The sequence below is a fragment of the Carcharodon carcharias genome, chromosome 19 (genome assembly GCF_017639515.1).
Source record: "Carcharodon carcharias isolate sCarCar2 chromosome 19, sCarCar2.pri, whole genome shotgun sequence".
In the NCBI taxonomy this organism is placed as follows: domain Eukaryota; kingdom Metazoa; phylum Chordata; class Chondrichthyes; order Lamniformes; family Lamnidae; genus Carcharodon; species Carcharodon carcharias.
The window spans coordinates 62,733,396-62,747,721 of NC_054485.1; the positions used below are offsets into that span (position 1 = coordinate 62,733,396).

Here is a 14,326-nt window from a genome sequence, read left to right on the forward strand (position 1 = left end):
GGGCATTGAGGGAGAAAAATTCATGCAGTGTGTCCAGGAATTTTTTTTCAACCAATTAATGACAAACCCAACGAGTGGAGATGCAATTCTAGACCTAGTCTTGGGGAATGAAGAAGGGCAAGTGGGTGAAGTGACAGTTGGCAACCGTATCGGGGACAGTGATCACAATTCAGTTAGATTTAGCATTACCATGGAAAAGGACAGAGATAAGACAGAAGTAAAAGTCTTGAACTGGGGGAAGGCAAATTTTTCAGAAATGAGAAGGGACTTGGCTGAGGTGGACTGGACAGCACTGCTGGAGGATAAAACAGTGGAAAACCAGTGGGAAGTGCAGGGGCAGAGTAAAAAAGGAAATAAGGAAATCAAAGAGAGGGCATGAAAAAAGATTAGCAAGGAAAGTTAATGATAACCCAAAGATGTTTTACCAATACATTAATGCTAAAAGGTTAGTTAAGGAAAAAGTGGGACCTATCAGGGAGGAGATAGCAGATGCTCTGAGGATGATTTTTCAATCTTCACTAGACACAGGGGAGGTACCGGAGGACTGGTGAAATGCAAACGTAGTTCCATTGTTTAAAAAGGGATCAAAGGTAATGCCAAACAATTATAGGCCAGTTAGTCTTACATCGGTGGTGACCAAATTAGTAGAACCAATCCTGAGAGATAGGATTAACTGTCATGTGGAAAGGCATGGACTAGTCAGGGATGGTCAGCATGGATTTATTAAAGGAAGGTCTTGCCTCACAAATTTGATTGAATTCTTTGAGGAAGTGACAAGAAGGGTTGATAAAGGTAGTGTAGTGGATGTACATGGATTTTAGCAAGGTATTTGACAAGGTCCCACGTGGCAGATCAGTCAGGAAAGTAAAAAGCCCATGGGATTCAGGGTAATGTAGCAAACTGGATAAAAGGTTGGCTTTGTAACAGGAAACAAAGGGTAATGGTCGATGGATGCCCTTCCGAATGGAAAGTTGTCTCAAGTGGTGTTCCACAGGGCTCGGTGTTGGGACCCTTGCTGTTTGTGTTATATATTAATGATTTGGACGTGAACATGGGGTGCATAATTGGGAAATTTGCAGCAGACACAAAGATTGGCCGAGTAGTGGATAGCCATAATCTCCAAAATGATATCGATAGGTTGGTGGAGTGGGTGGTAAAGTGACAGATGGATTTTAACATAGAGAAGTGTAAGGTCAGACATTTAGGGAGGTCAAACAGTTACAGGGATTACACAATAAGAGAGCTAGATGAAGTGAGAGATCTTGGCGTACAAGTACACAGGTCCATGAAAGTAGCAGTTCAAGTAGACTAGGTGGTAAAGAAGGCATATGGAATGCTCTCCTTCATTGGCAGAGGTATAGAATATAAAAGTAAAGATATAATGTTGGAATTGTATAAAACACTGGTGAGGCCACAACTGGAGTATTGTGTGCAGTTCTGGTCACCACATTACAGGAAGGACATAATATCTCTGGAGAGAGTGCAGAGGAGGTTTACAAGAATGTTGCCAGGGTTAGAAAAGTGTAGCTACGAGGAGAGATTGGATAGATTTGGGTTATTTTCCCTTGAACAAAGAAGGCTGAGAGGTAACTTGATTGAGGGGAATAGATAGAGTGGACAGGATAAAATTGTTTCCCTTGATGGAGAATTATAGAACCAGGGGACATAGATTCAAGTTAAGTGGCGGAAGGTGTAGGGGGGAGATGAGGAAGAACTTTTTTACGCAGAGGGCAGTGGGTGTCTGAAATTCGCTGCCCAAGTTTGTGGTAAAGGCAGAAACTTTAAACTCTTTTAAAAAGTACCTGGATCTGCACCTAAAGTGCTGTAAGCTGCAGGGCTATGGGCCGGGTGCAGGAAGGTGAGGTTAGAAAGGGCACCTGGGTGTCCTTGGGCTGGCATGGATAAGATGGGCCGAATGGCCTCCTTCTGTGCTGTAACTTTTCTATGGTTCTATGGATTGGGGAAGTTGAATAGGTGAGGGGAGGATGGGAACCAGGTGAGGGGGGATGACTGGGATTGGGCTGGGGGGAGAATGAGGATCGAGGCTGGGGAAAGGATGGGATCAGGAATGTTCTAGGGGTGGGGAGAGGAGGAATATAAGAAATGGGAGCTGGAATAGGCCAGTTGGTCCTTCGAGCCAGCTTCAATATCCAATAAGATCAAGGCTGATCTTGAACCTCAACTCCGCTTTCCCACACTATCTCCATATCCCTTAATTCCCTTAGCACCCAAAAATCTATTTTTTTAAAATTCATTCATGGGATGTGGGCATCACTGGCTAGGCCAGAATTTATTGTCCATCCCGAATTGCCCTTGCGAAGGTGTTGTTGAGCTGCCTTCTTGAACTGCTGCAGTCATGATCTCTGTCTTGAATATACTCAATGACTGAATATCCATGGTTTTCTGAGGTGAACAATTCCAAAGGTCCACAAGTCTTTGAGTGAAGAAATTCTCCTCATCTCAGTCCTAAATTAAGACTCCTTATTCTGAGATTGTGACCTCAGCCAGGGGAAACATTCTCTCAGCATCTATGCTGTCAAGAATTTTATATGTTTCAATGAGATCATCTCTGATTCTTCTAAACTCTGGAGAGCATAGACAATTAGATAGGGTGTAGAAAAGATTCACGTGAATGATTCCTGGGATGAGGAAATTCAGTTATGTGGATAGATTGGAGAAGATGGAACAGTCCTCCTTGGAGAAGAGTGGTTGAGAGGAGATTTGATAGAGGTGTTCAAAATCATGAGGGGCCTGGATAGGTTAGATTGGGACTGTTCCCATTGGGGGATGGGTCGAGAATGGGAGGGCACAGATTTAAGGTAATTGTTAAAAGAAGCCATGACTACATGAGGAAAAACCTTTTGTACAATAAGTGATTAGGGTCTAGAGTGCTCTGCCAGAGAGTGTGATGGAAACAGGATCAATCAAGGCATCTAAGAGGGAATGGGATTATTATCTGAAAATGAAGAATGTGCAGGACTATGGGGAGAAGGCGGGGGAGTGGCACTAGTAAATTGCTCTTTTGGAAAGTTAGACATGACAGGATGATTGCTCTTCTGCTCTGCTGTAACTAGTCTGTGATTCTGCGAAGCCAAATCTCACGCCTCCAGCAGTCACAGCCCTTTCATTTAAGCTGTAACCCCACCACTGCTCTGAACTCTACAGTACATTAGGTTTCTCTCCCGAAATCTGTATATCACCCGATTGTCTGCCATGTTAAATATGCCTGTAACACACACGCCTGTAGTGCATGTTCTACTGCACTTTCACTGTTACCCCTTGTCTTCATGGGTCATTAGCTTAATATTCACAACTGTTTTTGAGCTGTCAGCTTTTGTTAGCTGGGACTACCACCCCATTCTCTGATCCCTGATTGTTGTAGGTTCCCACTGGGAAGGAGCTAGCTAAATCCGCACAGTCACCAGCACAGAATGCTGGTACACCTCTCAGTTCAACTGGGAACTGGCTGGCAGGGATTCTATAGCCAGGTGAGAGAATCTCTACTCACTTGGCTAAAGAATTTTCTTTGGTTCCACCAGTGGGTCCAGCCAGCTGGTAACTCATCATGCCTGGCTCAGATATTGAATCAATTCACTTCTATTCTTAAACTGCCAGACATTGTTAATCATATCCAAAGAAACCCCATTTACACTTCTACCTCCTAGGAGGGTGGTCAGTATTTGGTTATTTCACAGCTAATAGATATGGATTTCAGATCTCAGTGAACAAATGTAAATACAAAGCTGTGAAATGTGTGAGTGCAGTATCCTCATTGACCTGACTGCAATGTGAACATTCGCATTATCCCAGGGAATACTATTCCAGTGCAAGGTTTCAGCAGCAACTGCTTAGAATCATAGAATAGAACCCCAGCCGCCACCTTCAGGAGCGGGGTGGGGTGGGGGTGTTGTGGGGGAGGGTGTAAAATCGGGTGAGATGGAGTGGACACTGTGGCTGATGCCTACTAGCCTCTGCTGGGATTTTACCAGCTGGCAAGACTGCCAGTTGTACCCCAATGGAAGACTCCCCCCCAGGTGAAGGGGTTGCAGTCAGATGGTCACCACCCCCCCACCCCCCCACTCACTGTGTCAAGAAGTTATTCCACATGTCACCTTTGGCTCTTTTGCCAGTTACTTTAAATCTGTGCCTATCAAGATTTGATAATTCATACAATGTATACTTATATAATACATACAAATGATTAGTATATGTTTGCCTATCGAGAGAAGATAGAACCCTGGATATATAAGCTTCTGCTGACATGTCCAGCCTTCAGTGAACACCTTTCTAATCTTGTCCTCACAATGCTCAGAGCTACCTTGTCTGTTTCTCTTGGTTTCTCTTGTTAGGAAAGGTTCAAAATAACCATAATACAGCCTGAAAAGTTCCATTCAACACATTCGGAACACTGGCTGGTTGCATTAGGTGTGAAGGATACTTGTGTACCAGTACAGGAGGCTCTCCATCTCTCTTCATTCCTGTAATAATCATAGAATTCCCATCCATTATTAAACATAACTGCTCACTGAATAGCTAATCAAGAAACTAGCAATTTTTAATATGTGGATGGATGTGTGATTATCCTGTAATTGAGAAATGTTGGGGTGAATTTTAACCCCAAACTATGGGCAACTTTGTATCAGGTGGGGTGGTTAAAGTGTTAAAAGTCTGAACCTGACCCCAACTCTCTTTCAATCTACTCACTTCTAGTTTGAAAGGAGATTTGGGGCATGTGACCAACCCACTCTAAGGAGCCAGATTGACACTTTCAATATTCTAAGAGGTTCCATGCCTTATTTGTATTTATCTTTTGAGATTTACTCTGATTGGTTAGGTTTCCTGAGCCTCGGGTAATTTGCAAACTAAACTGAGGCAGCAGACTACCTCAGGACATAAATATATTTCAACCTATCTGCTGCATTTAGCATGCCGACCTGGTTAACGTTACAAGGCCTCAGCCCTTCCCATTACCTCTGGACACCAGGAATGGCCACACCAACACCTTCCCAATCCCTGGAGTGCACTGCAACCTCACATACCGTGGGATATGGCACAGAGCCACTGGTCCTGTGGTCACCACCCTGCATGGAACAAAGTTGTCAGTCAAGCTGGGATCTGGTGACACCACATCTATGCTGTGGACCTAAAATCCTAACTTTTAGATTCCCCATGCTGGACTTGCCCATCCCTGCCCACTCCCAGCAGTTGAATAAACTAAAATCCCAAGAGCCTGTTGTTTCATTCTATGAGTATTTCTTTGGTTCTTTGTCAGGCAGAAGAGCTGTCCAAGAAGTTGGACCCTTATATTCGGAGCAAGGCCAATCAAACAAACAAAATTTACTGGCCATTTGTGAAATCAGTCTCAGTTTACATCCCCAACTCTCAAATACTACCAGAAGGAATAGCTCTTATCGACTTTCCGGGATCAGGAGACAGCAACAAAGCAAGGGATGAAATGTGGAGAGAGGTAAGCAAACATTACATTTAGCATCACAAACTGTGTAAATGACAAAAATAAATGCAGCTCAATGAAATTAACAAATCCATACTTCACTAGTTGTTGTTCACAGTGATACATTAATGTGAGATTGTTCAGTGATACAGTTAGTGTGAGATCGTTCAGTGATAAGTTACTGTGAGATTGTTCAGTGATACAGTTACTGTGTGAATGTTCACAGCAATACAGTTACTGTGAGATTGTTCAGTGATACAGTTACTGTGTGACTGTTCACAGTGATACAGTTACTGTGAGATTGTTCAGTGATACAGTTACTGTGTGACTGTTCACAGTGATACAGTTACTGTGAGATTGTTCAGTGATACACTTAATGTGTGATTGTTCACGGTGATACAGTTACTATGTGATTGTTCACAGCGATACAGTTAGTATGTGATTGTTCTTTGTGTTATAGTTACTGTAATTGTTCACAGTGATACAGTTACTATGTGACTGTTCACAGCAATACTGTTACTGTGTGACTGTTCACAGTGATACAGATATTGTGTGATTGTTCATGGTGTTACAGTTACTGTAATTGTTCACAGTGATACAGTTACTATGTGTGTGACTGTTCACAGTAATGCAGTTATTGTGAATGTTACAGTGATACAGTTACTGTGTGAATGTTCACAAGGATACAGATACTATGTGATTGTTCACAGCGATACAGTTACTGTGTGACTGTTCACAGTGATACAGATATTGTGTGACTGTTCGCTGTGATACAGATATTGTGTGATTGTTCACAGCAATACAGTTACTGTAATTGTTCACAGTGATACAGATACAGTGTGACTGTTCACATTCTTACCTACTGTGTGATTTTTCATGATGATACAGTTATGGTGTGATTGCTCATGGTGATACAATTACAGTGACTTTTCATACTAATATAATTAGTATATGACTTTTCACATTGATATACTTACTGTGTGTTTGTTCACAGTGATACAGTCACTATGTGATTGTTCCCAGTGAAACAGCTACTGGGTGACTGTTCACATTGATACAGGTACTGTGTGATTGTTCACAGGGATACAGTTACTATGTGATTGTTCACAGTGACACAGTTACTGTGTGATTGCTCATGGTGATACAGTTACAGTGACATTTCATATTAATATAATTACTGTGTGACTGTTCACATTGATACAGTTACTGTGTGATTGTTCACATTGATACAGTTACTGTGTGATTGTTCACGGTGACACAGTTAGTGTGGCCGGAATTTTCCAGCCCCATTAGCATCGCTGGGCATCATTGCGGGCAGGGGGGGCGAGGTACAAATATAGCGAGAAGCCCAAAAATCAGTTTCACGCCTTTGTGGCACCAGTTTGTTGACGTCCACTCCACCCATCAATGGCAGGCTGCGTTTCCCACCGCCTCATGATGGGAACCTAATTTCAGTCCTTTAGCATCTCATTATAAGTCCTGCTCGCTGAAATCATTCATCTGTTTTATGCACTGGATGGCTGATCTCTTGTGTGCAGCATTCGCTCTGACTACTTCTACCATTGCCTCCCAAGGCCAAGTGGTGAGACTGATGGGCATCCTGCGGCCAGTGCTCGGGTAGAGGACATCGCGGCAGGACTGCACAGTGTTCAGGATTGCATCAACGAATTGGAGGGCTGCAATCCTGTTGGCTTTTGTGGCCATGTCTTCACTGGTGCCCTCCTGGGCTGCAAGCATTGAGTAGTGTGCATGCACCTGCAGTTTAAATATGGCTCCCTGCGTGAGGAAGTGGTGGGGTAACAGCGTGCCGGGCATTTCGAGGGCTGCCTGCTAGCAAGACAGCGTGTTTCCTCTGGCTACATAATTAACGAAGTGGGAATGGACAATACAGTGCGAAAACATATCATTGCCCACTAGCGCACTTTTTGCAAATCTGTGAAGATTCCACTCTGTGATTTTTCATGGTGATACAGTTACTGTGTGATTGTTCAGAGTGAAATAGATACAAGGTGCTTGTTCACAGTGATACAGTTACTGTGTGTTTGTTGATGGTGATACAATTACTGTGTTAGTGTTCATGGTGATGCAGTTATTGTGTGGCGGTTCACAGTGATACAGTTGCTGTGTGATTTTTCGTGGTGATAGCATTACCATATGAATGTTTACAGTGATGCAGTTACTGTGTGATTGTTCATGGTGATACAGTTACTGTGTGATTGTTCACAGTGATACAGTTACTGTATGATTGTTCATGATGATACAGCCACTGTGATTGTTCTCAGTGATACAGTTACTGGGTGACTTCACAGTGATGCAGTTAGAGTGTGATTGTTCACAGGGTTACAGATACTGTGTGATTGTTCATGGAAATACAGTTAATGTGTGGTTGTTCAGAGTGATACAGATACCATGTGATTGTACGCTGTGATACAGTTTCTTTGTGACTTTTCGCAGTGACACTGTTACTGTGTGATTGTTCACAAGGATACAGTTACTGTGTGATTGTTCACAGTGATACAGTTATTGCAACAAAATCACAGAATTGTTATGGCACAGAAAGAGGCCATTCAGTCCCTCATGTCTGCACCGGCTCTCCAAATGAGCATTATAACTTAGTGCCTTTCTTCTGCCTTTTCCTCATAACCCTGCACATTGTTTCTATTCAAATAATCATCCAATGCGGTCTTGAATGCCTCAATTGAACCTGCCTCCACCACACTTCCAGGCTGAGCATCCCAGGCTCGAACCACTCGCTGTGTGAAAAAGATTTTTCTCACATCACATTTGCTTCTTTTGCAAATCACTTTAAATCTGTGCCCCCTCATTCTCAAACCTTTTACAAGCAGAAAGTTTCCCCCTCATGATTTTGAACACCTCAATCAAAGCTTGTCTTAGTCTTCTCCTCTCCAAGGAGAGCAGTCCCAACTTCTCCAACCTATCCTCATAGCTGCAGTTTCTCATCGCTGGAACTATTCTTGTAAACCTTTTCTACACTCTCTCCAGTGTGTTCACATCCTTCCTATATTATGGCACCCAAAACTGTACACAATACTCCAGCTGAGGTCTAAATGGTGCCTTATATAAGCTCAGCATAACCTCCTTGCTCTTGTACTCCATGCCCCTATTAATAAAGCCCAGGGTACAGTATTCTTTATTAATTGCTCTGTCCACTTGTCGTGCCACCTTCAATGATCTATGAACATATACACCCAGATCCCTCTGCTCCTGTACACCATTAAGAATTGTACCCCATATTTTATATTTTCTCTCCATGTTCTTACCAAAATGCATCACCTCACACTTCTCCAAATTAAACTTCACTTGCCACCTATCTGCCCACTCCACCAACTTGTCTATGTTCTTTTGAAGTTCTACACCGTCTTCCTCGCAGTTCACAACACTCCCAAGCTTCGTATCACCTGCAAACTTTGAAATTGTCCCCTGCACACCAAGACCTTTTATATATATCAGGAAAAGCAAGGGTCCAAATACTGACCCCTGGGGCACTCCGCTACAAACCTTCCTCTGCCCGAAAAATATCCATTGACCATTACCCCGTGATTCCTATTATTCAGCCAATTTTGTATCCATGTTGATACTATCCCTTTTATTACATGAGCTGTAAATTTTTCCACAAGTCTGTTGTGTGGCACTGTATTGAGTGCCTTTGGAAGTCCATGTACACCACACCAACAGCATTACTCTTATCAACCCTCTCTGTTACCTCTTCGAAAAACTCTGGTAAGTTAGTTAAACACGATTTCCTCTTTAGAAATCCACGCTGCCTCTTCCTTATCATTTCATATTTTTCCATTTGACTACTCATTCTAACCCAATTAATTGTTTCTTGAAGCTTCCCCACCACTGAAGTTAAACTGACTGGTCTGTAATTGCTGGGCTTCCCCTTGCAACCTATTTTGAACAAGGGTGTAATGTTTGCAATTCTCCAGTCCTCTGGCACCTCCCCTGAGTCTAGGGCAGACTGAAAGATTATGGCCGGTGCCCCTGCAATTTCCACTCAAACTCCCTTCAAAATCCTTGGATACACCTCATCCGGTCCTAGTGACTTGTCAACCTTTAGCACCAACAATTTATACAACACTCCCTCCTTATCAATTTTGAACCATTCTAGTGACAGAGTATCCTCCCCTGTCACTGTGGCCTGGGTAGCTGTGGTTTCCTTGGTAAAGACAGATGTAAAGTGTTCATTTAACACCTCAGACATGCTGCCTGCCTCCACATGAAAATTGGTTTTTGGTCCCTTTGGGTGATTGTTCATAGTAATACAGTTACCGTGTGATTGTTCATACTGATATAGTTACTGTGCGATTGTTCACAGTGATACAGTTACTTTTTGACTGTTCATATTGATACAATTATTGTGTGACTGTTCACAGAGATACAATTAATTTGTGACTTTGCATGATACAGTTACGATGTCATTGTCCACAGTGATTTACAGCTGCTGTGAGATTGCCCAAAGTAATACAGTTACTGTGTAATTGTTCACAGTGATACTGATACCAAGGGCAGAATTTTTCTCGCCTGACCCGAATGAATCTAAAATGATGCGCAATGTCGTCTGGCCATCGTGCACTCGTGCGATATTTTGCTCGGAGGGCACATGCAGGAGTTGGAGCCGGCCCACCATTAACTAAGAGGCCAGTTAAGGCCCTTGACAAATCAATTGACAATGATCTAACATTGCCTGTGTGTTTCTTCACTCATTGCATGGGCAAAGCGGGCAGGCAGGCAGCCCAGAATTTGCAAAGCTTCATCCATGGGCGGGATAAGAAGGGTCAGCAGCATTGTCAATGTGAGTAGTGAGGAGCTTTGGAGATAACTTGCTGCTGGTGGCTTATTGGTACTTGTCAGCTTATTCTCTGATCAGGGCTTCATTCTTAGCATTGCCACATATTGTTGTCTTCCAGGCCCCTGAAGGATTCAGCCCATGTGGACCCTTTCAGGCATCAGACAGCCTTTCCTTACCCTAGTAATGGGGATTGTGGTCTCTGCTGGAGGAACTTTCTCTGAGGAAAAAGAGAGGGGCAGAATGGGGAGGAGGCCAGGTGTCCCTGTGCTCCTTCCAGGGGAGGGATCTGTGGGAGGAGAGGCCCAGGCACAAGGGGTGCAGGGACAGCAAGTAGCCCAAGGTGGAAGGGGCTACAGAAGATGCCACTATCCTGCTGCCAATGTTTACAGGCGGTGATGCAGCCACCTCAATATGTTCAACGTGCAATGCCAAAGGTGGCTCTGTCTCTCCAGGAAAATCGTGACCTCCTTTTGTCAGATGATTGGGCCTGAGATCAGCTCTGACTGTGTGGGTGGACACCCCATGCCAGTGGCTCTGAAAGTCATAGTATCACTCAACATCTATGCCTCCGGCTCTTTCCAGGCCTCAGTGGGGCATCTTTGGAGTCTCCCAACCAGCTCTCCACAGTTACGAAAAGCTGGTGACAGAAGCACTGTTCAGGTGGCTATTGACTTTTCTTCATTTCAGGCGATTGCTGGCTTCCACCACATCCAGGGTGCCATCGACTCCACACATGTGGTCATCAAGGTGTTAGCTGGGTGCCTTCATTAATGGGAAGGGGTTCCACCCCTGATCGTGCGGATGTGTGACCACAGGATGCAGATTCTGCAAGTCTGTGCAAGGTGTCCTGGCAGCTCCCATGACTCGTACATCCTGCGACACTGCCAGGTGCCGAGGCTCTTCAGTGCTCCTGCTTGACTGGATGGATGGCTGCTGGGTGACAAGGGCTATCCCTTGAAAATATGGCTGATGATGCCTCTCCACCACCCAAGAACAGAGGCAAAGCAGCGATATAACAGGACCTACAAGGGCAGTGGTAGAGAGAACCATAGATCTTCTCAAGATGCGCTTCTGATGCCTGGACCATTCAGGGGGAGCACTACAATACCCCCCAGAGCAGGTGTCACTGTTAGTAGTTACATGCTGTGCTCTGCACAATCTGGCATTGGCAAGAGGGGACTGGAGGAAGAGGATGTTGGCACAGCTGCACAGGCCACAGATGGTGAATCCAGTGGTGAGTCAGAAGAGGAGCACGGTAAGGAGATCGCTGAGGGCGTGGAGGCAGACCTCGGTAACCTCCAGGGAGGCGGGGACACCTTGATCCAACACTCCTTCAGCTAGGCTGCCAATTAAAAACTACCACCTCATGCCAGGGCTGCCATCTCCATTCTGGATCACAGAAATGACGCTTTCCTTTGCCCCCAAGATACACTCAGTGCCTGTGTAATAAAGTTTTGAGCTACCCAGGTCCAGCATTACATGCTGGCCTACCCGGCACCTACAAAACAAATGAAGCATACTCAGGCCAGTAACACAAAAGCAAATCTGTTTTAATGTTTGAACTTACATAGTATTGAAATGAACAATATTCGGTGTTGATAGTCACACCATTTAAAAAAAGAAAAACAAAATGGGGGAACAAAAGATCACCTGTGACCAGTCTCTCATGTGCTTAAGGTACTTTAAACTTACGTTTGAGAATGCTCTGTCTAGGTGCTTCCCTCTTGCTGGCACCGGCATTGGAGGCAGCTGTTCACCCTGCTGCCTTGTTGGCCTTGATGAGCTTGATGGTCGTCCTCTCGCCAGTGGAGCTTGTGCTGGCCCTGCCTGGGAGGGAACAGCCAGTCCCACGGCTGGCATCTCCCAAGTCACTACAGCCTCATCAGATGCAACGGTCACTAGCAGAGGGGCAGAGGAGCTGCTACCATCATTACATGCCCTGGTGATGCAGTCACTCTGTGATTGTTCACAATGTTACAGTTACTTTGTAATTGCTCATGGTGATACAGTTATGTTGAATGTTCATGGTGATACAGTTACATATTCCTTCATTTATAGCATGTGGGTGTTTCTGGCTGGGCTAGCATTGCCCATCCCTAATTGCCCTTGAGAAAGTGGTGGTGAGCTGCTTTCTTGAACTGTTGCAGTCCATGTGGTGTAGTTACACCAAAGTGTTGTTTGAGAGGGAGTTACAGGATTTTGACCTAGCAACAGTGAAGGAATGGTAATATATTTCCAAGTCATAGAAACTAGGAGCAGGAGTAGGCCATTCAGCCCTTCAAGCCTGCTCCACCATTCATTATGATCATGGCTGATCATCCAACTCAATAGCCTGCTCCCACTTTCTCCCCATACCCTTTGATCCCTTTCGCCCCAAGAGCTATATCTAACTCCTTCTTGAAAAAATACAATGTTTTGGTCTCAACTACTTTCTGTGGTAACGAATTCCACAGGCTCACCACTCTCTGGGTGAAGAAATTTCTCCTCATCTCAGTCCTAAATGGTCTACCCCATATCCTCAGACTGTGACCCTGGTTCTGGACTCCCCCACCATCGGGAACATCTTTCCTGCATCTACCCTGTCTAGTCCTGTTAGAATTTTATAGGTTTCTATGAGATCACCCCTCATTCTTCTGAACTCCAGTGAATATAATCCTAATCGACTCAATCCCTCCTCATATGTCAGTCCCGCCATTCCAGGAATCAGTCAGGTAAACCTTCACTGCACTCCCTCTATAGCAAGAAGATCCTTCCTCAGATAAGGAGACCAAAACTGCACACAATATTCCAGGTGTGGTCTCACCAAGACCCTGTACAATTGCAGCAAGACGTCACTGTTCCTGTACTCGAATGCTCTGGCTATGAAGGCCAACATACCATTTGCCTTCTTTACCACCTGCTGCACCTGCATGCTTACCTTCAGCGACTGGTGTACAAGGACACCCAGATCTTATTGCATATTCCCCTCTCTCAATTTATAGCCATTCAGATAATAATCTGCCTTCCTGTTTTTGTAACCAAAATGGATAACCTTATATTTATCCACATTATACTGCATCGACTATGCATTTGCCCACTCACTCTGCTGAATCACACTGAAGCATCTCTGCATCCTCCTCACAGCTCACCCTCCCACCCAGCTTTGTGTCATCTGCAAATTTGGAGATATTACATTTAATTCCTTCATCTAAATCATTAATATATATTGTGAATAACTGGGGTCTCAGCACCGATCCCTGCGGTGCCCCGCTAGTCACTGCCTGCCATTCGGAAAAAGACCCGTTTATTCCTACTGTTTGTTTCCTTTCTGCCAACCAGTTTTCTATCCATCTCAATACACTATCCCCAATCCCATGCATTTTAATTTTACACGCTAATCTCTTATGTGGGACTTTGTCAAAAGCCTTCTGAAAGTCCAAATAAACCACATCCACTGGCTCCCCCACATCAACTCTACTGGTTACATCCTCGAAAAATTCCAGTAGATTTGTCAAGCATGATTTCCCTTTTGTAAATCCATGCTGACTCTGTCCGATTTTGCGACTGTTTTCCATGTGCTCAGCTATTAAATCTTTTATAATGGACTCCAGAATTTTCCCCACTACCAACGTCAGGCTGACTGGTCTATAATTCCCTGTTTTCTCTCTGCCTCCTTTTTTAAATAGTTACATTAGCTATCCTCCAATCTGTAGGAACTGTTCCAGAGTCTATAGAATCTCGGAAGATGACCACCAATGCATCCACTATTTCTAAGTATTCTAGGATGTCGATTATCAGGCCCTGGGAATTTATCAGCCTTCAATCCCATCAATTTCCCCAACACCATTTCCCTACTAATACTGATTTCTTTCAGTTCCTCCCTCTCACTAAACCCTGTGTTCCTCAACAAGTCAGGATGGTGAGTGGCTTGGAGAGGGACTTCCAGGTGGTGGTGTTCCCTTGTACCTGCTGCCCTTGTCCTTCTAAATGGCAGTGATCATACGTTTGGAAGGTGCTGTCTAAAGAGCCTTGGTGGGTTCCTGCTGTGCATCTTGTACATTTTATGTACTGCTGCCACTGTG

General features: G+C 44.3%; 1 protein-coding gene across 3 annotated transcripts in view; it reads left to right on the forward strand.

Annotated features, from left to right (window-relative positions):
* Positions 1–14,326, forward strand: part of LOC121291867 (nuclear GTPase SLIP-GC-like) — a 168,431-nt gene that overhangs the window by 71,589 nt on the left and 82,516 nt on the right. For all 3 annotated transcript variants that reach the window (XM_041213488.1, XM_041213486.1, XM_041213487.1), the window contains exon 7: positions 5,273–5,467. In XM_041213488.1, coding sequence (XP_041069422.1) covers positions 5,273–5,467 — 195 coding nt within the window. The remainder of the gene's footprint in view (positions 1–5,272; positions 5,468–14,326) is intronic.